Genomic DNA, 26,055 nt, shown 5'->3' with positions numbered 1-26,055 from the left:
GGTTCGATTCCCGTAAGGGAGTGAAGTGAGTGGCTGGTTACCTACCAGGTAACGCTTATGGTTGGCCAGCAAGTGACGTAACATCAGCCATTGGTGCCTTCAGTTGTGAGAAGCCGATCATAGAATGATTGAAAATAGTTTTGCATTTACCTTTTTAGTAAAAGGCGAGCTTTTAAGCCTGAGAAATCACCCCGTAAATGCACACGTTTAATTGCACATGTGTTAATATGTATGCTTACACAGTATTAAAAGACAGTGAACAACGTCCTTTACCTTTGTTCCCGCGTTTGATAAAAGGCGAGCTTTTAAGCCTGAGAAATCACCCCGTAAATGCACACGTTTAATTGCACATGTGTTAATATGTATGCTTACACAGTATTAAAAGACACTCAAAAATTAACGTCATTTACCTTCGTTCCCGTGTTTGACTCGTGCTGTAAATCTCTTCCTTGTTTTTAGTTCACGTGATTACGTAGGAGGCGTGATGACGCGATACGTGACTCCGCCTCCTCCATTAGAGTATATGGACAAAAAACATGTTCCAGTTATGACCATTACGCTTTGAATTTCGAAATGAAACCTGCCTAACTTTTGTAAGTAAGCTGTAAGGAATGAGCCTGCCAAATTTCAGCCTTCCACCTACACGGGAAGTTCGAGAATTAGTGATGAGTCAGTCAGTCAGTGAGGGCTTTGCCTTTTATTAATATGTATAGATAACTGGAAGCATTTGAAACCATTTAGAATTTAAAACATGAGATGACACTAGGGAAAAGCCAAACACCTAATTAGGAATTGCCATTTAAATTTTGCACAAAAGTTTGGAGATGGCATTTAAACTAAATGTACTTGAGGTACAGGAGTGTTTTGGACGCATGGATTTTGCTGAAATAGAAACAACTACACAGAACACCTTGCCTTTTTTGCATGAGCATGTAAATCTTGGGGTCCTTAACAAATTCAGGGCACAAAAGCACTTTAAGCAGATTATGAACTTTTACCTACTATATATTAACAGTGAAATGTTATTTATGATTGGACTTTGGTGCTTAAACACACTTCTGTGCACTTATCTTGGTAAACCTAAAACAGACAATTGGTCTTTCATACTGAAGCAGTTGCTGTGCACTTTGTAAATGTGCTTTTCTGTAGCTACATAAATGCCATCTATGTGTACAGGGTGTTTACTCTTCCATCCCCCACTGACTGTATTAGTGCTGTGAGTGCTCAGCTCTTAGCAGTGTAAGATAGATCACAATCATTCATACAGGCAGTGTTCATCAGGCCCATCTTGATATACCATTTATATTGTGTCTTGTCTTGCTGGGCTGCTTACCAGTAAGTAGTGCTTAGTGCTTATCTCAGCCATAATAGACTTCTTAAATCATTTTGTATTAGGCAACATTGTTTGTATGCCGTGAGTTTGTATCCAGTCGGATTGTTATGCAAACTGCACATGGACGTTATCCATTTTTCTTAGTTGTTTCTCGCATCATTTGCTGTTGTACGATATTGGTCAATGTTGTGTTCTATTATATCATAAACATTTTTCTCTCCATTCCTCATGAAAATGTGAGATAAAAAATTTTTGTCAGCCATCCTTGCAAACTACATTTCGTAAGTAACATATTAAAAAATATATCATTTTGATAAAGCTTTCCTTTAAAAAAATCACTGCCCTGGTCATGCATTTTATAATGGAACTTATGGGTACTGAGGTCCAATTTGAAAGAAAATAAAAGCCTTAAAACTTTTTTTTATTTTATTTATTAATTTTTATTGTAATCATTCCATACAAATAGATCAATTTATAACCAAACAAAATTGAGGACAAATCAAACCCCACCCCTGAGAAGGAGAGCTAAGCCAAAGGAGAATTGCTTAGGGCTTTTTAATAAGGCAACAATAAATAAAAGAAAGGGAGAAATAAATATATAGGTAAATAAGAGATGGAGAAGGGAATTAAATGCGATAATAGTTATTTCTCTTATTCTAAAATAATATTGGTTAGATCCTGCCAGGTTTTGAAAAAAATTTGTACAGATCCTCTAACTGAGAATTTGATTTTTTCCAATTTCAAATAATATAAAACATCGGTTTCCCACTGACTTATTAGAGGAGAGTTAGGATTCTTCCAATTTAACAGAATAAGTCTGCGTGCCAAAAGTGTAGTGAATGCAATCACCGTTTGCTCGTCCTTCTCCACTTCAAGTTCGTCTGGAAGAACACCGAACACAGCTGTTAACGGGTTAGGAGGGATTGTGACCCCAAGGCTGTCTGAAAGGCACTTAAAAATTTTGGTCCAAAATGATGTTAGTTTGGTGCAGGCCCAGAACATGTGACCCAGTGAGGCAGGAGCTTGGTTGCAGCGTTCGCAGGTTGGTTCTTGCCCTGGAAACATTTTGGACAGTTTTAAGCGAGACAGATGGGCTCAATATATAATTTTTAGTTGAATAATTCTATGCTTTGCGCATATTGAGCTCGAGTGAATTATCTGCTTTGCTACCTTCCACTCCTTTTCTGATATATTGATTAAGAGATCTTCTTCCCAGTGTCCTCTTGGATCTTTGAAAGGTAGGGACTCTAATAGGCTTTTATATAATGCGGAAATGGTGTTTAATTCCTCGAAATTGAGCAGTATTTTTTCCAGTTTTGTGGAGGGTGCGAGGTGGGGGAAATCGGGCAATTTTTGTGTAACAAAATTTCTAATTTGAAGATAGTGAAAGAAATGTGTAGATGGGAGGTTGAATTTTGAACGTAATTGTTCAAAAGATGCAAATATGTTGTCTATATAAAGATCTCTGAGCATTTTAATCCCAAAACTTTTCCAGGTATTAAAAACTGGATATGTTTGCAAGGGTTGAAAGAGGTGGTTCTCTTGCAGAGGTGCCACAGATAAAAGATTTTCCATCTTAAAATGCTTTAAAAAAGCCTTAAAACTTACAGAGTACTTTCATTTTTCAAGACAGAAATGTTGTCAAGTATTGTTCTGCCTTTTTAGATTACATATGTACTGCAAATAGCATATCCATGTCATTTTAAGAAGGACAAAAGCAAAATATTGTAAGATTCAGCTATTGTTAAAGGAGCCTGGCAGTCTCTTCCCTGTTCATTTTCTTCCGTGGTGCCCTTAAGGGTGAGGGACATGGATAAACCTCAGAAAGTCATGGCCAGGTGCTGTTTTAGGCATTGAATATTGATGCCCAGGTGTAAATTGTTGTCATTGTTGTGTAGACAACTAGACAATAATAATCACATGACTACTCACATTATTTCACTATATGGAAGTGTATTTCACTATTTTGCAGAGATACTGCCTCCTGCTGCTGGATTGATAATGTATGTGCTTTTGTGAGAGAGAATATTAACATTAGCATTCAATCAAGTGATAAGAACTGAACATACATTATAGGCATCCATCCTGCATAAGGCAGGAACAATCCCTGGACAGGGAGCACTATGTTGTAGGGCAATCACAGTTGAAGTTTAGTAAGTTTTGTATAGATGTTTTAGCATAAAGTGGTAATGCAGAGCTGTCATTCTTGCCTTACAGCACCAGAGTTTGCATGGTGTTTGCAAGTTCTCCCTATGTATTTATGGATTGATTCGTATCAGTGAGTGTCAGTGAGTTTACTCACTCAAAAAAGTTGTCCTCAGTTTTTTTTATTATATCCACTTTATTATAGTGCTTCAGTCTGTTCTCTTACACTCTGCCCTTTTCATTTTCATGTGTGTGCATGATACACAACAGAAAGTGTGATGTACCAGTAGCTTGGTTCTTTCAAAAAATGTAAGCCTTTTATTAAAAATAAAATGCAGTATGTTCAGTTCAGTTCAGATGTATTGTTGTTTGTACAAAGTGCAAGGAATCTCGTACATATTCTTTTCACAGTAATGCCACTTGTCGTGAATCATGCTCTTTGGGCTATGTAAAATAGCACAAAATGTAATTGGTGAAAAGTGGGTGCAAGTTTGAAAAAATACCCATTATCTCTTTTCTTAAACACAAGGGCGGACTAATTTTTTTTTTTATTTATAAAATATGCTTCACTGTAGAACACAGTTTCATGTGGCGAATTAATATTCACTATGATTGTGAAGGAATAACTTCATCTTGAAAAAATACCAAACTTTTCCTGTTAAGTGTCAGCAGAAGTTGCCTAGAGTATTGTTTGATTTTTATCCACTAGATGGCAGCAAAGATTGTGAGGTGAACAAAGTGTGGTGTATGATGTCAAATGCTGACCTGTCAAAAAAACTGGAAAAGAGTTTTGCTTATTAACTTCAATTCTGAACTGTCAGATATTAATTTTGATCTGCCAGAAGGAAGCGACACTGACAGTGCTGCTGGATCATCTTCAACTCATCATCACTCCTATATGTTCTCTTTTCAAGTGTTGTCCTACATCTCAGTTCTGCTTCCATATCAGCGGAGCTCTTTTTTAGAGACAGATTTCTTACAAGTTTTACAGTTGCAGTGACTCCACAATTTTGAGTTCTTTAGCTTTGACTGTCCACCATATTTATATCTCCTATCTCTCAAAAGTTGATTAACATTAACGCACCATTAAATCACTGGGAGGTCTGAAAATCAAAAGTACATCTTTATGAGAAAGATTTAGGTGCCGTAGTGGACTCTACACTATCAACTTCCAGACAGTGTTTAGAAGCCATTAACAAGGCTATGAGTGTTAGATTATAGTACACAATGTGTAGAGTAGAAGTCCAAAGAGGTTATGTTCAAGCTTTATAACTCACTGCTGTGGCCTCATATGGAATACTGTGTGCAGTTTTGGTCTCCAGGCTACATAAAGTACATAGCAGCACTAGAAAAGATCCAGAGAAGAGTGACTAGGCTGATTCCAGGGCTACAGTGGATGAATTATGAGAAAGATTAAAAGAGCTGAGCCTTTTCAGTTTAAGCAAAAGAAGATTAAGTGGATACATGATTGAAGTGTTTAAAATTATGAAGGGAAAGTGGGTCGAGGCTATTATTTTAAAATGAGTTCTTCAAGAACACAGGGACACAACTGGAAACTTATTAAGGGTAAATTTTGCACAAACATTGGGAAGTTTTCGTTACGCAGAAACCATAGACACTTGCAATAAGCTGCCAAGTAGTGCGATAGACAGTAGGACTTTAGGAACTTTCAAAACTAGACAAAATAAAATGGATAGGACTGGCAAGCTTTGTTGGGCTGAATGGCCTGTTCTCTTCTAGATAGTTCTAATGTTCTAGGTGGTGTATCAGGGCAACTAACAAATAACAAAGATTGTTGGCAACTACTGTATTTTAATGATTAATTATTATCTGTGATACTTGTTATTTGTTGCATCCCCAAGTTTCAGATGGGAAAAGTGCATTTGAGATTGAATGAAATTACAAAAAGGTTTAAGAATGGAATATTTTCTTCAGGTACAACTACTAAAAGCTTAATTGTAGTTAATGGTCTGAAGTGTGTTTATGATAAAAGGTGTAGTATTAGCCCCTCTTAGGAATTAATAATACATCTTTTAGGGTGTTAAAAATGAAATCACAAGAGGGTGAAATATGTATCTTTATAACTGCTAAAGGACAGTGTAGTGGATAAATAGAATCCTAAAAACAAATGTACAGAAATTAATAAACCATATGCATGCTAAAAAGTATCACTGTTTCTTCTTTGTTTAGTTTTCAGGTGTACAATTATACAAGCTAAGGCAAAGGCATGCCTTTTCAAAAGTAGTGGAAAGGTAAAATAGTGAGTTCAAAGCATGCATTTTCAAATGGAAAAACATGTTTAAGATAGTGTCATGGATAAGGCATGCTTAGCCACACCTGGAATTAGTTCATGTATTCCATTGGTGGTGGTAACTAACAATTATAATACTAAATTATCCCATATGTACAGTTAGATAATTTCAGTGCAAGAAATGAGTTCAAGTGTTGGAGAGTTGGTGTTTGGGGTGATAATAGAAAGTCTTAATCAATTTGATTTGAGTATGAATTTTACTTGCTGAAAAAGGTATTTAAACAGAATCTACCCTTCCGACAAAACAAAGAATAACTGTAATGTATGTACTGTATATGTTATATACAGCAAGTTTCCTTATGCATTAAAAGCAGCTTTTGTATAAACCATTATTGAAAAATAAATGTAATATGGTCCACGGTTGTTGCAATATTTAAATTCCCATCTTCAATATAATAAGTAAGTGATATAACTGTTTAAATATACAGTGGAACCTCAGTTCACGAACGTCTCGGTACATGTACAAATCGGTTTACGACCAAAAAGTTCGCCAAACTTTTTCCTTGGTTCACAACCACCCACTCGGTATACGAACAAGCCAGTTTCCCTTTCGGTTTGAGACATGTTCAGTCTCTCCCTGTGCATTTCCTGTGCAGCGAGCAAGAGAGAGAGCGAGAGAGCGCGCGACATACACATACACACAGGCAGCGCGAAGGAGAGAGCCGCGCACACACACAGGCAGCTCCAGAGAGAGACAGACGCACACAGACAGGGAGTGCAAGAGAGAGGGGGCTGGACTCAAAAGGTAGAGAAGGCAGTTAAAGAATGCACTGGGCTTGATTTTGTTTTCACTTCTGTTTACAGCGATCGGTTCTTAGCGTACATTGTTGCAATGTTACTTTTCTTGGTGGTTTATTAAATTATGGATTTTTTCAAATGTTAATTTTTTTCCCTGTGCTTAAAACTCATTAAGAAAAACATTTTTTTAACCAGCGGTTGGTAGCGCTATATCGCGAACTATTGCAGTGTTAGTTTTCTCTGTTGTTCAAGGTTTTCTCAGTGTTATTCAATGTTTTTACATTTAGTTTACTATTACGCTGTACATTCTATGGTTTAATTAACTATATTTGTGCTTAAAAACGTAAAAAAAAATATGTATTTACATACAGTTCGTATGGTCTGGAACGGATTAATTGTATTTACATACAATCCTATGGGGGAAATTGCTTCGGTTCACGACCAAATCGGTTTACGACCAGAGATTTGTAACGAATTTAGTGATCTTGACACACAGCAAGTAGTAGCCAGATTATTGTTGAAGAGAACAAATGATAGTGGGAAAGTAAATGCCAGGCAGCTTCAGAATCATTGAGATAACAGACTTATCTATATAGAACAACATAAAAATGTGAAACTGCTGAATATCATTCAAAGCAAGCTTCACAGTTTGTTGAACTAATGATATTACTAATTTGTACAACTTTACATTATAAAAAAAGTTAAGAAAAAAAGACACATTAAAGTTGTATGCAGATCGAAGCTGTAGTATAGCTCTTGTCTCTCACATGTATATAGTGGTGACTCTGACAGGTTTTACATTGGACCTTGCTAGTACAATAGGTTGAATACTAAATTGTATATGGACTGCAGATTTGCATGAATCACCCAGTCTGATTTTATTACACTGAGCAGAGTCAGTGTAATTTTTTTGTTTCTGTTTTACCTCAGTTATGCAGTTTTTGTCATGTTAAACATCCTCTACATATGTGGGTAAGAAATCTGAATAAATAGTATATCATTCAAAAATTAATCAAGTTACCAGTTAAACACAACACCTTTCAGACCATTAAATTTGACTTGGTGATATTTTGTAAACTTTTCATGAATAGAAAAATGCAAGTCATCATCCAGACTGTTTGAGTATTCTTCAAGATAGATAGAAATGCCTACATGCATTGCCTAATCGTTAGGGTGGGCGATATGACCCCAAACTAAGATCACAATATTGTCCACAATCCTGACAATACCAATACCATAAAGAAATCCCAAAAGTAAATGAAATAAGATCTTCAAAGTTAATAAAAATATGACTAAAATGTGGCAAAAAAAAATGTGTGTGTATGTATATGTATATGTATATATATATATATATATATATATATATATATATACATACATACATACATACAGTGCATCCGGAAAGTATTCACAGCGCATCACGCTTTCCACATTTTGTTATGTTACAGCCTTATTCCAAAATGGATTAAATTCATTTTTTTCCTCAGAATTCTACACACAACACCCCATAATGACAACGTGAAAATAGTTTACTTGAGATTTTTGCAAATTTATTAAAAATAAAAAAATTGATAAAGCACATGTACATAAGTATTCACAGCCTTTGCCATGAAGCTCAAAATTGAGCTCAGGTGCATCCTGTTTCCCCTGATCATCCTTGAGATGTTTCTGCAGCTTAATTGGAGTCCACCTGTGGTAAATTCAGTTGATTGGACATGATTTGGAAAGACACACACCTGTCTATATAAGGTCCCACAGCTGACAGTTCATGTCAGAGCACAAACCAAGCATGAAGTCAAAGGAATTGTCTGTGGACCTCTGAGACAGGATTGTCTCGAGGCACAAATCTGGGGAAGGTTACAGAAAAATTTCTGCTGCTTTGAAGGTCCCAATGATCTCATTGGCCTCCATCATCCGTAAGTGGAAGAAGTTCGAAACCACATGGACTTTTCCTAGAGCTGGCCGGCCATCTAAACTGAGCGATCGGGGCGAAGGGCCTTAGTCAGGGAGGTGATCAAGAACCCGATGGTTACTCTGTCAGAGCTCCAGAGGTCCTCTGTGGAGAGGGGAGAACCTTCCAGAGAGACAACCATCTCTGCAGCAATCCACCAATCAGGCCTGTATAGTACAGTGGCCAGACGGAAGCCACTACTTAGTAAAAGGCACATGGCAGCCCGCCTGGAGTTTGCCAAAAGGCACCTGAAGGACTCTCAGACCATGAGAAAAAAAATTCTCTGGTCTGATGAGACAAAGATTGAACTCTTTGGTGTGAATGCCAGGCGTCACGTTTGGAGGAAACCAGGCACTGTTCATCACCAGGCCAATACCATCCCTACAGTGAAGCATGGTGGTGGCAGCATCATGCTGTGGGGATGTTTTTCAACGGCAGGGACTGGGAGACTAGTCAGGATAAAGGGAAAGATGACTGCAGCAATGTACAGAGACATCCTGGATGAAAACCTGCTCCAGAGCCCTCTTGACCTCAGATTGGAGCGACGGTTCATCTTTCAGCAGGACAACGACCCTAAGCACACAGCCAAGATAGCAAAGGAGTGGGTTCAGGACAACTCTGTGAATGTCCTTGAGTGGCCCAGCCAGAGCCCAGAGTTGAATCCGATTGAAAATCTCTGGAGAGATCTTAAAATGGCTGTGCACCGACGCTTCCCATCCAACCTGATGGAGCTTGAGAGGTGCTGTAAAGAGGAGTGGGCGAAACTGGCCAAGGATAGGTGTGCCAAGCTTGTGGCATCATATTCAAAAAGACTTGAGGCTGTAATTGCTGCCAAAGGTGCATTGACAAAGTATTGAGCAAAGGCTGTGAATACTTATGTACATGTGATTTCTCAGTTTTTTTATTTTTAATAAATTTGCAAAAATCTCAGGTAAACTTTTTTCACGTTGTCATCATGGGGTGTTGTGTGTAGAATTCTGAGGAAAAAAATGAATGTAATCCATTTTGGAATAAGGCTGTAACATAACAAAATGTGGAAAAAGTGATGCGCTGTGAATACTTTCTGGATGCACTGTATATATATATATATACACACACAAACTTTAAGAAGCTGTCTTTTTAGGTTTTTTTTTTTTCCAGTTCCACTGTTTATTCAGTATCATAATGTGTTTTTTCTTTCAGTTACTCAGTGTCTAACTTAATATTTGCTTTGATTGTTATTTTTCTGTTTGTGTTTTCTAACATTTCTAGTGTACTGCACCATGGTTAATTGCCATACATGAAATCTTACTTAGATTTATGTCTACATTATTCCTCTAAAGACATTTTTAGATTTTAACTTTTGTGTATTCTGTTTGGATGATAAATTATATTTTTGTGATACATTTGATAAGGAAGAATTCATTTTTAAGTAATAAAGTTCTAGCAGTGTATCTAGTGCCTTTTACATTTTTCTTTCTGTATTCATTTGCAAATTATAGTCAATGTTTTTATTGCTACAGAGGCAAAGATGGTGAAATTGAAAAAAATCAACGACGAGCACAACGGCTCATAGAAGAAATCCATGCAATGAAGGTAATATGTTTCAATAAAATGAGTTAACCTCATACCACCCTGTGAATCAGTTATTTATCTGTGGGTAGCTTACACTTTTAACCAAACAGTTATCTAACTTTTATATACTAAACTTATAGATGTCTTCATTATTTATGAAGTTCTGCAGAAAGAATAGTTAGCAAGCTAACATCAAGATGTTTATTTAAGAGGTTTGGGAATGAATGGAAAGTAAACTATTACATATTTATTTTTTGCATTTGGACAGTGTGAAAATATTTGGTTACAGGGTATTTATTTAACTGGACAAAAAGCTCATCCCTGTTTTTTTTTTTTTTTAAAAGAATGAGTCCTGTATAATTTTATGCACAGGGTTTATTTGTAGTGCTTGCACATTGACATATTAAAACAGAAGTCGTTTGTTCTAATTTTTTCCTGAACACAATTTTCCTAAAGACCCTTCCCAAAATTTTTGTAAAACTGGCCTTGATAATTGTTACTCAGTGGTTAATTTATAAATAAAGAATTAAATTTGTATTTTTATCTTGTGCGCACCACATTGGTTAGCAGTGCTGCTTCATAGATCCCACATCCTGGATTTTAATCTAAGTAATGTTTGCAATCTCCCCATGTCTGTATGAAATTTTACTTCTAGTCAGGTTAACTCTTTCAGGGCGGATGTCAACGTTTGTCTGCAGGAGGGGTTGAGAGCAGTAAGCAACTGCAAACGGTGACAAAACCCGCCATTACGTTTTAGTTCGACTCTCTTTGCTAGGAGGAAAGTTAGTTTTGTTGGTTTGACTGAGATTCCCTACGCTTGCGGGAGTAGTGAAGAGCAAACAACGACAAAAATGGCATCGACATCTGGTGAGGGATCGAAGAGAATGCGCAAAGCAAACTACTCCGTGGATGACGTTTTGCATTTTATCGCTGAATTGGACTGCTGACCTGTCCGACTCCAATTCTGATACAAGTGATCTGGAGAGCGAGATCGAAAAACGAAAGTGCGGTACGAGCATCAGCTGATCAATCTCCAGCCAATCGTGGTGCTGAAGATGTTTGTGTAGATGAAGACTTCCACGAGGTACAAACCAGAGGGCATCGCACTGTGACCGTCCTCGCTGCCCCCCAGCCATTCCTGCCAGCCATCATGCCGCCCGTGAGCATCTCGAGCCACTGTGACTGTGAACTGATGGTCACAGCACATCCAGCCACTGATCTTTTAGGATGATTTGTGCGTGAGCCCCTTGCTTTGGGTGCTTTTCAGAAAACTGTGTGTTTATATTCAGCCCTCAAAGAGTTAATTGCCAGTTCTGAATTAGCTCTGTGAGAAAGTGGATATGTGCAAGAGTAAGCAGTACAGTGACCACAGTTGGTTTCTACCTAGTATTCCTGTTCTGCTAGAGTAGACTTCTTGCACTCTTACACCTTCCCACTTTACAAGGCCTCTAAATTTGATTAACCCTTATGTAGCATTCAGGTCTGTGAGACCCATTTTCAGTGTTTAATTGAAAAAAAAAAACTCTTCTTTCGACCCAAGTTTTAATGTTCTTGGCTCATTTTCTTTGAAGAACATGTTAAGGGACAATTGTTTACTGAGAATATATACTGTGACACCCGTAATACATTTACATAACATTGGTGGTGTTCAGGACTGCTTGACCCAGGAGCAATACAGATGCTGAAACTGTTTGTAAAACAACACCACTTCAGAGGCATTGTTTCCAAATACCGAAAACCTAATAACATCAGACCGGTAATTTACATCACCATCAGCCATGAAAACTTTCATCAACTCCTCCATACTCATCCAACCTCCAACAATACCATTCGATTTCACTCACAATACCCAGTCCCTTCAGGTAAGTCATTCTTATTTCTTTTTAAAATACAATAGAGGAGGGACACAACAAACGAATAGCTCTGAGAATGTGTCCCCTTTCCAGAAACCAAGCAGTATGGCAAATAAAATTTATGTTCAAATGGCCTTAGAAATCATTTTAGAAAGAGGGAATTGAAGGCAGGAGGAGTACCTTCTTGGGAAAATTATTAATCCTCAGAAAACGAGGATCATTTCTCTCAATTCGAAGTCTTGATGGTGAGTTTGAAGAAGATAGAATTGACTGTCAGACAGGAGGAGAAATATGGATGTCAAAAAATAATCAAATTGAATGATATTCTTCTTCAAGTAAGGAGTCACCAGGCCTTTTTTCCCAATGTGATGAAGATGCAGCCACGGCGGAAGTGGATGGCACTTACTCATATGCAAGACATTAGGTCTTCTTTTGAGCTTTGTATTACAGACCCCATCCAGAAAATCATTCTGGACCTCACTAATTTGGAGTGAATGCATGTTTTGGAGAGAGATGGAAGGAAGTTGAACAATTTACATGCATACTTTGGGCTTCTTATACTTGCTGGTGTTTTCAGATCCATTAGGGAATCTGCTGAATCCCTATGGAATGCAGAACCTGGCCAAGAACATTTCCATGGAACAATGTGTCTACAAAACTTTAACAAACTTTCTAGGATTTTCTACTTTTTAATCAAGACACCAGACCAGCTTGACAACATAGAGACAAGCTAGCTGCAGTCAGGTCAATGTAGAACAAGTGAGTGGAATGCTTTCCCCTGTGCTACACCCTGGATTCAAATGTACATGCATTCTGTACCTACAAAATATGAAATAAAGATCTCAGCTACCTTTGATGCCACTGCATCATGTGCATGGAACATGTAGTTATAGACTGGGAAGCCTGACCAAGGGATGTGGGCTGTCATAAGTAGAGACAATAAGAACAAAGCAAGTTAGCGTTTCCACTTTAACTTTCTGGACTTTTTCTCTTGGTCAAGGAGAAAAATCCCAATTAAATATGGAGGTGGTATATTGGAGTAGAATTTACATATTTACTTTGTGTTAATGTGGGTGTATTCCAGAGACTCTTCCACATCTCACATGTGCTGTTACATTTATTAAAACTTTAAATTGTTAATAAATTAGGGTAAAATGGATCAGTAAAATTTATAGGTGTAAGTATAGGCGTATTCGTCATAGATCAGTCAAGTGCACATACATTTATTTTAATATTTTGTTTAACACTATTCAAATGAAAAAACATTAAAATTCATCATAACTATATTTTGTAATTATATTGTGATCTGTTCTGCTTCTTTCCATTACACTTATCAGATTAATTTGCAAAATATCCTTTAGTAATCGGAGAGTGTGGTTAGTACTAGTACATTGTTGGCTGAAAATTGAAATCTTAGCATTGTGGAATATACAGTTATCTATATAGAATGTGATTACTTAGTATAATTATATCTTATATAGACTAATCACATCATACAAGAAATGAAAACAAAACTCCACAAATGAAAACCACCCACCTTTATTTCTGACCAGTACCACACAGAAGAGAGCCACTTTTTGGTGAAACATTTGCACTAATGCCAGAGATCAAAACCTGACCACTCAATTGCTATAGCAGTGATGTTAACAGTCTTGTTATAACTTTGTGAATTCCCAAACACCTACCGGTAAGTCTCATAAATTGTCCAATGAAAGGGATGTCAAATGAAACTACCCCAACTAGTTAATAAAAGGGTAAACTAGTATTATTACAAATAAAAGCTTTGTTCAAACGAGAAATGCTCTTCACTAGCAAAAGCAGATCCACTGAGCACAAAAGGCAAAAGAGGATTTGGCAACAAAAGCAACCCTCAATAAACACAGTCCCATAACACAGATCCTCAAGAATAGTCACAAAACTGGCATAAAAGGTCAAAATATGTAGAAACTTGTAAACATGAACATAGAAATCATGGAGAGAACATTCACCAACACCAAGCATTCAAAGTAATCAACATGGAATTGTCCACAATCAGCTGTAAGAATCCCTCAGCCTCTATAGTGCTGAAGGCAGGCCTTGACAGTGATTTACAGGTGTCCTGGCATCTTGGGGAACCACCTACAAAATGCAAGGAAAATAACAGAAAATACATATACACAAGGACACTGAAAATTTCATGGCAACATTCATAACATAAATAATATCCTCAAAATTTGACATAAAGGACATGGAACAGTTTTTAAATACCAGTCATGGAGGGAACCCAGGCTGAACTTTAACAACTCTCTTCAGCAGCAGTCAAACTTTTGATTGAGATTTCTCCATGCTGCCTGTTTTCCTTGCTCTATTTGATTTTTTAAAAAGTAGTTCCAAAATATAGAAGCAGAAAAATGTTTTTTTTTTTTTCATTTGGGAGTAACGCTTTGCTAACCAAAACATCATTATTCCCTCCCTGTCATAAACCAGTGCTGTAGTTCGTTAGTTAGGAATTAAGAGTATGCATGACAGAAGCCCTCAATTTCAGTGGTAAGAGTGGGCTAAAAAAAAGGAAACATCCTTACAGTTTCTTTATTCTGACTTTATATTTGAGCCTATTTTCTTGCAAACCCAATAATAGGCACTGAGTGATTTATAAAAATATATCATACTTTAACAATTTATTAGGAGGGTTAGCAGGTGCTGCCCAGGGTAGAGTAAAGTCAAGTCAACTGAACTCAACTCAGCTTTTAAAAGTGCAGGTACTGTTGCTAAGTAAATCCCCGGTGGAGTGGTTTGACCCACACAAATTCAATTGGCTAAATCGACCATGGGGAACAACTTTGCATACCTGTGCCAAGTCTTAAAAACGTCTCCTAAGGGTACATCCCTAATAAAATACAGGCGCAGTAACTACAGTTCTGTAGGAAGAAAAAATTTGAAAAGAAACATAGCTTATATTCATCCTGTGCTCAATATGTGTGTGTAAAATTTGGTGAAGACAGATTCAGTTGTATAGGTATCTATAAGTATATTAATCACATGATTCATTCAACTAGGATATACAACTTGACTGTGTCCTAAAATAGGCCCCATGTATAATATGGAACCTATTCAGTTTGGTCTTTACAAAACAGTTTAGTGTATTATGCCAAGTCTTGATCTAAAAAAAAAAAATTCACATGACTTAGGGAAGAGCATTGTAAAGCTCATTCTCTGTATCAGGTGATGGATCCTAAAACATTTTTTTGTTTTGTAACTATAAGTCAGACAAGGAGTTTGCAAATGAAGAACATTTAAGACCACAGTGATCTCTCATAGGATATCAATAATCACAGGAAAACATTTTTTTTCCATTTCACACCTGCTGTGTGTAATTTCTGTGTACAGACTTCATCAATATGATGACTTGAATTAGAACCTAACAAGTCAAGTTAATTTCTGAGACCGAACTAAAAATAGCACTAGTGGATCAGATGGAAGGGTGCCTGAATCTTGGAAAATTTTAATATTTCATATTCTGGTAAGTTTTTAATTAGTCAGTAATTTGACATTAACATGATCTTAAAGCAGGAGAAAAACAAGCAGATACTTATCCATCATGCAATACCATCAGGGAGGTGTCTGATTGGCCCCAAATTTATTCTACAGCAGTAAAACGACCCAAAACATACAGCCAGTGTCATTAAGAACTATCTTCAGAGTAAAGAAGAACATGGAGACCTGTAAGTGATGTTATAGTCCACACATAGCCCTGATCTCAACATCATTGAGTGTGCCTGGGATTACATGAAGAGACAGAAGGATTTGAGGCATCCTACAACCACAGAAGATCTGTGCTTAGTTCTCCAATATGTTTGGAACAACCTACCATACTGTGTCCTGAAACCAAGAAAGTTTTGACACATCTTTTGTTTGTGTGCTCATAATCTACACTCCAATATCTCAGTGTCGGTGAAGTACGCTTAGTGTCTACTTTGTTTACTCACACTGTTACTTCCAAGCTTGGGTTATAAAAGGTGCCAGAGCAGGAAGACATTATTTTGGTGAATTCTCACTGTGTGCATCATTTGGCGCATCAATAATGCTCAGTGTCAGAGATCGCTTTGTTATAATACTTGATTTCATTTTGCTGTGCAAATTTGATTTATAGGGTTGACATAAATTTGACAATAAACCTACTCTTAAATATTGCTTTCTCTGTACAATTCACTGTGATTGATGGTAATCTGATGCTACTGAATTCTGAAGTTTATAGAAACATCTGCTTAAGTTCCAGTAAATACCTCCAAACTCTTTGGATGTACATCATCCTACAACAAAGTAATGATCTGAAACATACTAATAAGGCAACACAGGAGTTTTTCAAACATAAAAAATAGAAGATTCTTGAATGACCAACTCAGTCATCCTATTTAAATTCAATTGAATGTGCCTTCCATATGCTGAAAAGAAAACTTCAGGGGATAAGCCACCAAAACCAAGCAGGAATTGAAGATGGCTACATTAGAGGTTTGGCAGCTCATCACCAGAGAAGATACTCAGCACCTAGTGATGTCTGTGAATCGCAGACTTTAAGCAGTCATTGCATGCAAGGAATATGGAACAAAGTACTAAATATGACTGCTTTAATATATCGACCATTGCTGTGTCCCAAACATTATCCATATTACTAAACGAGAATGGTAAACCGGATGGACGCAGGGACATGGGCCGTGGACGCAAAAGACATAGTGCGCAGGTGCCACACAAAGCCCCCCTCCAAGCAACGGAAAATAAGAAATGAGGCGCCGCGCCCATAGCACACAAAAAAAAGGAGTCAAACGCAGGCGCCACACAGACCCATGGCACAAAGCGCCACACGAAGCCCATAGCACACGAAACGGGACACACACAAAAAAGAGGATTCAGACCCACGACACACAAAGCACCCCTCCACTAACAGAAATAAGAAATGAGGCAACGCGCCCCTAGCACACCAAAAACAAAGGAGTCAGACGCAAGCGCCACATAGCACACGAAACGGTACACACACAAAAAAGAGGATTCAGACCCACGACACACAAAGCCCCCCTCCACTAACAGAAATAAAAAATGAGGCAACGCGCCCCTAGCACACAAAAAAAAAGGAGTCAGACGCGAGCGCCACACAAAGCCCATTGCACACTAAATGGGACAGACTACGGACATAGCAGACGAAACGGGACGTACACAAAAAGGAGGATTCAGAATATGGATAATGAGGCAACGCGCCCCTAGCACACAAAAACAAGGAGTCACACGCAAGCGCCACACAAAGCCCATGGCACACGAAATGGGACAGACTACGGATTTCACACACTAACATAAATAAGACATGAGACACAAAGCACCCCTCCACTAACAGAAATATGAAATCAGGCAACGCGCCCATATCACACAAAAACGAGGAGTCAGACACACACCCCAAAGTGAAACGGGACAGACTACGGACTCCACACACGGTCACCCATCGAGCCTGAGATTGAGGCTCAAAAACGGAAGAGCAACCAAAAGCGAACACTCGAGATCATACAAAAACCCCACACATACGGACAACACAACATATTTGAATCAGATTATCCCCGCCTAACAGTGAAACGGGACAGTCTAAGGAGTCCACAAAACTTCACAAATCAAGCCCGAGATCGTACTGAAAAAGAGGACTCACACCCCCACATCACAGTTAAACGGAACAGACTATGGAGTCCTCAAAGGGTCACACATCAAACCCAACATATTACAGAAAGCGATTTGTGTTTCGGAAAACGGCAGATACTACGATAGAAACATTCGCCTACAACTCGCATCTGAAATCAACGTACAGACTATACAGCACATTCCACGCACTTCTAAAAAAACGCACTCCAACAAACGACGTCATACATAAACAACAAGAGACCGGACTACAATACATATACAGGCGCGACACCTGATGGGTAATAATACGAAGAAACGAAATGTCCGTATTAAACATACGTCATCTGAACACGTTCAAACTATACAGCATAGGTGAATCTTATTACAATGATGCACTATTAACCGTACAACCACAGAAAAAGCTCCATATTAACAGTGAGTGTGATCCTCCTTATTACTTATCCATATTACTAACGATAAAGAACAAACAAGTCATGAATTCACGATCATGGGTACAAAACGATACGGCTCGAGTAACGGGACCACAAACACGAACCCGCATGGAAAAAAACAATAAACGTCTGCGCCTACAACGCGCTTCTGAAACCGTGGAACAAAAAATGTCTCGGCTCCAAAAACGCAAAGCTCAACTAACACAGTTACAGAAACGAGCCCAGATGGACAGACACAATGAACGTAGACGCATGCAGCGCGCGTCTCAAAGTGCTGAAGCGAAGCAGGCACAGGTTCAAAAGGAAAGAGCTTGAGTCACAGAGATACAAAAGCGGGAGCGAAGGGACAAAATAAATGAACGCAGACGTCTACAACGCGCATCTGAAATGCCAGAAAACAAGCAGGCAAGGCTCCAAAAAGAAAAAGCTCGACTGACCGTAATACAAAAACGGGCCAGGCTCAATACAAACAATGAACACCGGCGACTACAACGGACTTCTCACACAACACAAGCAAAGCGATTACAGCTCCAAAACAACACATCCCAAATACTGGACATACAACAACGCGCCTCTCAAACGGCACAAGCAAAAGATAAACGTCAAAGACATGAATGACAAACACCTGCTAAACGATTCCGCCAGTTGGCTGACAACGCGTTTAATAATGACTCCACTATTCATGAAAATTCATTGGGATTAATGAATGTCATTTGTAATCATTGTCATTCACTTAACTTCCCTGAAGAAACAACTGGCAATAAATAAAAATAGACAAATAAAAGTAGAAAAGCACACATTCACATACAGTCATACACGGAGCTGCTGGAAACGAAGTAAAACTTTATAAAGGGATTAAAGAACGGGGGCAAACACATGGAGAGCGAGTTACAGATGATGAAAACTGAAATGCAACAGCTTCAAAAAAACCTAGGCACGAAACACATGCACACCGAGATACTGAATATAAAGGCAGAAACAACGACAGTTAAACGTCCACACCACACAGCGCAGGCGGACCCGTACTCCACAATGCACCGCATAATAGTACGGACGGAGCTCCATTTTAACAGTGGGGGGCCCCAGAGTGACACGGGCGAACGCTCCGTATTAAATGTGCGTCATCCTCACACGTGGCTGCCCAGTGGGCACGGGTTCAAAACGCCGGGGGTAGGCGAGCGAAGCGAGCAGGGGGCGGAGCCCCCTTGTGATATCCTAAAATGGGGGACCTTGTATAGAAAGTGTTGTCATTTCTACATTGCGTAACCGAAATGTATGCAAATAATCTGAAATGAAAGTCTGCAATGTGTACTTTAATCATGTCTGAATTGTTTGATTGTAAATTTAAACTATGGAGCTTCCCCGAAAGTCCTTGACACAGTTTATGAAATTATTTATTAGGGGTATTATTAGGTTATTTATTATCAGGTAATCTAGACGCCCCCAAAACTAGCTATTTTAAATAATTTGTCTTAAAGCAATAAATAGTAGTTTTTTTTTAAAATTCCAAACACAAGAATCATTTCAGTGAATTTTTAATACCATTACAGTATATCTGTCTGCTCATTCTTTTGAAAAAACACATCATGGGATTTTTTTCTTCTCCTTCAAGTTTAGGTCACATGCAGTTCAACCTTAAAATTGGCATTTTGCCCACGGAACATTTTGTTTACAAGAACTGTCTTTTGAATACTCCTCAGAATTGTGGTTTGGGTGAAGCACAAGGTCCCATTCTCATGATTATTATGTTTTTGTAAGTCAGAATTATACTGGACAGAGAAAGAAACTTGAAAGTGAAAAAAGTCACTTTTACTGTTTAAAGAACAAAAAAAAAGGATATTTATGTGAGAGGGTGATTCTTTAAGCAGTCTGTATTGATAGATATTACTCATTTTTTTCTTTTAGCTTCTACAGAAACTCAAGTAAAATAGAAATACTATAAAAATAATAATAAAAAAAACCACTCCCCACCCATGCACACACACACACGAATTACAATTAAGAAGAAAAATGTATATATTTATTTGTTAATTGATTGGTTAAAGAAAATTTGGTTTGGTGGATTGCTGTTTAAATCCTTAAAGTTGACAACAGCGGTCTCCAGTGTCAGTTCTGGACATTTGTAGTGGTTGCAAAAATATATAATATCAAAAGTGGCTGACAAGGCAGGATGAGAGTATCAACATGTTATAGAATTTTAAAAAATAGACTCAACAGACACAGGATTTGGTTTCAAGTGTGTTGCAAGGAACAATTTCACTGTATTCTGTACATTTTGACTGTAATGAACCTGCAAACCTGTTCGATGAAATTGTAACTACGTAATACATTGAAAAACCTCAACACCTATAGCAAGTATAATAGTTTTAAGTACATTAAGTGTCATTGTCCATGATTTCTTCAAAGTAGCCATCCTCAAAACTTTATTGAAGAAACCAGATTTTGATCTGAATGCTAACTTGTCAGCATGTGTTATAAGTGAATTTCAAAATACAATTCAGGTTTTGACACTATAGATCATAATATTTTTCTTTACGGCACTGTTTTGTATTGTTTTTTTCCTGCTTGGCAAATCTTTTTGTGTGTATAGGCAGAAGATAAAAAAACAACACTTCCTCATTCCTGTGGGGAGTTTAATTTGGTCATCTTCTAGGTTCAGTGCTGGGATCACTTCTTTTATTTCTTTTCATATTGTTCTTAAAAATTGTAATTCAGAAAAATGACAACTTTATTGGTATGTTAACAACAACATGGAAATAGTGACAACCTGCAATTTAAAGGGCTTACATTTTAGTTTGGATGGCTTTGCTCAAACTTAAGGTGTCTCCTGTTTACAAATGCTCCAAAGCTAAAGCCAGATACAGTATTTTGTTTTTATTATGCAATACTGACTATTGTGGTACTTTATTGTCACACACTTTTGATTGTTTAATTGCTAATCTACATTTAATTCATAACATGTAAGCAGTGATTATTATAGTGTTAACAGTTCCGAAATCAATGCATTAGCTTTTACTGTGTGGTGATTGTGAGATAGTATTTTTGACATGAAAATTGTTAAAGGAATACTCCACCCAAAACTTACACATTTCTTATGTTGTACTTACAGTATTCCGTGTGCTTTGTAGTGGTGACTGAGGAAAAAAATGAATTTGTTTTCCTTGCAGAATGGAATGAAAGAATTTTATGGCATAATTAAAGAAAATAGTGACCAGTGCTGTACAAAAGCAAATGATGTGGAAAGCGCCCACAGGGAAAAAAAGAAAAACAAATACCTCATGTTACAATGAGATAGCAGAATTGTTGATTATGTATGCTAAAATATTGCTAAATAGTTATTTCTAGGGTTATCCGCATGCACATAAACAGGAAACCTAAAGTCTCTTGGGAAGAAAATTTTGAATTGAAGAAATGACTCTCCCCCTAATTCATTTGTCAAGAGTCCTGTCTTCAATTCAAAAAGTCCTTCCACTGGCTCATTAACTGTCAGTATACATTATCCTTTTCAAAGCTCTGGGACCAAAGTTTGTTTTAAATTGATGGTGATAAGTCATTGGTTGCACTGTTTCCTTGTTTTTTCAGATATATAGTAACTATGCTTAGATCCTGAATGTTTTTCAATGTGATAACTTTCTGAGTGCATATGTTGTATTTCCTTTGCCATGAGCAGCAACAAGGAAATGAGTTTCAGCCTACTTTATATTAGACACTCAAAAGCTACTGTACAGAAATATTTCAGGCATCAGAGGTAATGGTAACAGAGACAAACTTTGATGATACAGATAAGATAGCTGTTACAAATGAGGTGTATTACATGCGTTGTGAGGGAGCATCAGTTACGCCACTACGACCAAGTGGCGCGATTCCTCAAGGGTGATCTGGCTCACAGGATCCTCATTGTTGGGGACCCAAGCTGCTGGACCAAGGCCAGGGGACGCCCATATAATGCCTGGCTGCGGCAGATAGATCATGATTTCCACATGGTGGGACTGAACCGCGTCGCTTCCTAGGGGGGTTGCCAACCAGGATCCTGTGCTGTTTTGTGGTGTGGTGGTGGGTATGGCAACACGGCGTACTAGTGCATGCTCCCCGACCTGACCTGAGTCAGTGTTGTGTATATAATGGAGATATGACTAGATGATAATATAGCAAATTCAGTTGTGGTTTTGGCCAGCTTTTAATGCGTATGGATGGGCAGGGACTCCATAATGAGTAAGAGTAAAAGGAGTGGAGGATTAGCTCTTTACACTAACAATCGTTGGTGCAATCCGAGAAACATTACGGTAAGGAGAACTGTATGTAATCAACATCAAACTGTTAGCTGTTAATCTTTGCCCATATTACTTGCCTAGAGAGTTTTCCCAGGTTATTATCATCATTGTTTACATCCCTTCCAACAGTATCACATTGTGAGCATGTGACATTATCAGTGCCAAAACAGCAGATCTTCTAACCCTGCACCTCAATGTCTTTATTCCTATTTCTGGGGATTTTAATTACACTAATCTCTTGACTACCATGCCTACTTCTAAGTAATGTGTTAACTGCAAAACCAGATACAATAAAACACTGAACTTATTGTATGCCAATGTTATGGATGCATACAATTCTGTTTTTCTACATCCCCCGGCCAGGTCTACAACATAATTTTGTCCATCTTCAGTCCATTTATAAACCCACTGTTCAGAGGCTGCCTGTGATTGAGAAAAACTGTAAGGAGATGGTCACAGGAGGCTGAGGAGAGACTGAAGGGATGTTGTGAGGCAACAAACTGTGGCATGCTCCTAAGGCCGGGTTTATACTTCACGCGACGTGTCACATGCTGCAGCGGACGCTCCTGCTACGCAAGTGTTTTACTGTTTATACTTGCGTGTGTACTTTACGTAAATCTGGAGGAATCCAGCAGGCGGCAGTGCGAGATATTATCACAGTGAGAACAGGTTTGTCTTCTCTGTGTTGTGAATTGCCTGGAACACCCATTAAATTCCGATGACATCTTACCGCAATATCTCTGAAAAGGATGTTAAATGATTAAATCCATCAGTCCAGGGATGTGTCCATTCGTGCTAGCATTGGGCACGAGGCAGAAACAATCCCTGGATGAGGCATCAGCTCATTGCAAGGTGAATACAAGCACACACATACACTGGAGTCATTTTAGCGGCACCAAATCCCCAAATCTGCATATCTTTGGAAGGAAACCGGAACACAGTGTGGAAACCCAGCAGGAAAACATGTAAACTCCAAGTAGGCAATACCAGCGACGTAACTCCCTGCGAGACAGCAGTACCACCGCTCTGCCACCCTGTCACCCCCATGTATGTAATTATTAACAGTATTCATTATTTAAACTAAATTAACAATTTATCTGTAAAATGTAACATACATACTTTATTGCATTTCATCATGAAAGTGATATCAAGTATAAATCTAAAGATTCTAAATTTGCAGAGAGTTGGAGTATCATACATTTAATGTGTTCTGTGTGGTGATCTATTGCTGCTTGCCGCTGCTGTCAGGTCCAAGAAGCTTGTAGCGATTAAAAACTGGGATAACGTTTACAATGTCTGCTTTAATAATAAAATAAACTACAAGGTTAAAGTGGACATTTCGAGATTAAAGCCGAAATGTCCACTTTAATCACAAAATACACGTTTTCACCATGTCCTTAATTTTTTTGTCTGTGGCTCAAATACAGCCCTGTGCATTATGTTGCTGTTATGAAGTTGCAAAAAAAAAAAAAAAAAAGAAACAGACTGCACAAAAGATGGTATATGAGACTTTTTAAATGTATCGTGTCATTACGATCGGGTATATGTGACGCTTGAATATAAAAGCACCACGAATGCATTTGTATGTTGGTATTTTGCTTCACCACATCGAACCATTCATCAAACATCAAATTGCACACCTCGATCTCGTAGGATCCGCATAGAGGCTTTCTGTCACATGTAGATAGTAACGAGAGACTCTGATGTCACATTCCAACTTTTAGCACACTGCGCACCCTGATTTTTTGCTGTACTGCAACTCGTGCACGCGTTGCGTTAATTTCTGAGGACCTGCTCAGAGGGCGCATGAAATGAACGCAGGGAATGCGTGGCAGACATGATGCGTGCGCGTACACGTTCTGAGCGTGAAGTATAAACGAGCCCTAAGTCTTCATGGGGAGAAAAATGACAGCTTGATAGACTGCTCTACAGAATATATCAACTTCTGTTTGGCTATTGTTGTCCCTACAAAGGCTCAGTGCTGTTTCCCCAATAATAAGTCATGGGTAACCAAGGAGATTTGCCTATTCAGTGTGGCCTTAACAAAAGCTTTTAGGAATGGTCCCAAGGAGGAACTGAGATTGGTAGAGAGAACTTGAAATCAAGATTGCAGAGGAAATGACCATGGGGCTAACTTCTGGAAAAGAACATCAGGGAGGTGTGGAATGGGATGAAGATTATTTCTAGACATAAAGAGAAGAGGGACACAATGACAGAGGGGGATGTGAATAGCGCTAACATCCTAAATTTCTCTTTCAGTAGGTTTGACATCCCTACTCTTTTGCTTCTCGGCTCTGACAACATTACCCTGTCCCCTGCCTGCCTTCCTCCCTGCCTCATCAGTGACTATGACTCACTGCCTTTCTTAGCTGATGACTTAAGGTGACAGCTTTTCAGACTTTGTCCTGGTTTAGCTAAAGCTGTTGGTCCTGCTTGCATCAGCCTCAGAGTTATTCAGCTGTACGGAATCCTCCAACAGATCTTCAACCTGAGTCTGAAACTGCAGAGGGTCCCGGTTCTCTGGAAGGCATCTTGTCTTGTTCCAGTCCCGTAATAGGCACACCCTTCCACTGTGGAGGCTGTGAAGCTACTTTTCCGACATCTTAGTGAGCAGCACTGGAGCACCAAAAGGAACTGTTTTATCACCCTTTCTGTTGACTCTTTAAACATCAAACTTATGGTACATATCGCAATCATGTTATCTGCAGAATTCTCAGATGACTCAGCATTTTGGGCTGTATCACTGGAGGACAGAAGGGTGGACACAAAAGAGTGCTGGACAGCTTTATGGAGAGGTGTGGGCTTAACCATCTGCAGGTCAGCATCACTAAGACAAAGGAACTGTTGTTAGTTTCCTCCATTTGGAGGAAACTTTCATTGTGGTTCTCTAGAATCCATTGATTTTAGAGATTGCTTTGTAACCCTTTTCTAACTGATATATTTCAGTTACTTTCTTTGTCAAGTCTTCTGGAGTTTCTTTAATCAAGACATGGTGTACGGTTTGTTGAGACATTTTATCCAATCTTAAAATTGTTGGAAAAGGTCTATTTAAGTCATGTTTAGATTTGATAGGGTTCTAGCAACAGTCAACGTTGGGTATATCTTGCCTATTTTAGGCAGTTATTTAAACTTGGTTCATTACTTGATTGAGTGACTATGGGGACACTTACTTTTTCACATGGGTGATATAGATATTGGTGATCTTTTTTCCATCAACAAACCATCTTTTAAAAACTGTGTATTACATCTTCTCAGGTTGTCTTTTCTATTATACAAAATTTGTTTGGACATCAAAAACAATTATGTGCTATGAATAAGCACAAATAGAGGAAATCAAGAAGGGGGCAAATACTCTTTCAAGCCACTGTATCTGTTTATATTAGTTAATTATATCCAATATTTTAGTTCACGTGTACAGTTGTTGGTCTTCTTTTCTCAGGCATACTATTTTAGAATTAAGTTGTCTACACATATGCATGTTACTGCAGGACTGAAATAATATATTGCTCCACCAGCAAGTGAATTGCTAAATTATTGGCTTAAGATGAGGATGGGTATTAGGTATCACATTCATTTTAATTACTTTTACGGATGTTTCATTTAATGAAAAGGGAAAACACTGGATGCTTTGTACATAAAATATATGAAAATTGTTCCATTGAATCATATAATAGGAATGTTTTCTTCTGGAATGCATTACAGATTTCACAATTCTTTATTTCCAGATTATTCATCTAAAGGGGAAATTAGGATTGGTATTGTCTCTTTGTTTATGTTTGTGTTTCGTAATCTAATGATATATTGTTTTGTTTA

The 26,055-nt window shown here is 38.1% G+C and overlaps 1 protein-coding gene across 1 annotated transcript in view; it reads left to right on the top strand.

Moving 5' to 3' along the window:
• srfbp1 (serum response factor binding protein 1) overlaps window positions 1–26,055 on the top strand; it is a 148,987-nt gene that overhangs the window by 86,852 nt on the left and 36,080 nt on the right. The window contains exon 3 of the mRNA XM_028805254.2: window positions 9,981–10,053. Coding sequence (XP_028661087.1) covers window positions 9,981–10,053 — 73 coding nt within the window. The remainder of the gene's footprint in view (window positions 1–9,980; window positions 10,054–26,055) is intronic.

This window comes from Erpetoichthys calabaricus, chromosome 7 (genome assembly GCF_900747795.2).
Source record: "Erpetoichthys calabaricus chromosome 7, fErpCal1.3, whole genome shotgun sequence".
NCBI lineage: Eukaryota > Metazoa > Chordata > Cladistia > Polypteriformes > Polypteridae > Erpetoichthys > Erpetoichthys calabaricus.
The sequence above is the reverse complement of the archived record's forward strand: the minus strand, read 5'-3'. Positions and strand labels throughout refer to the sequence as shown.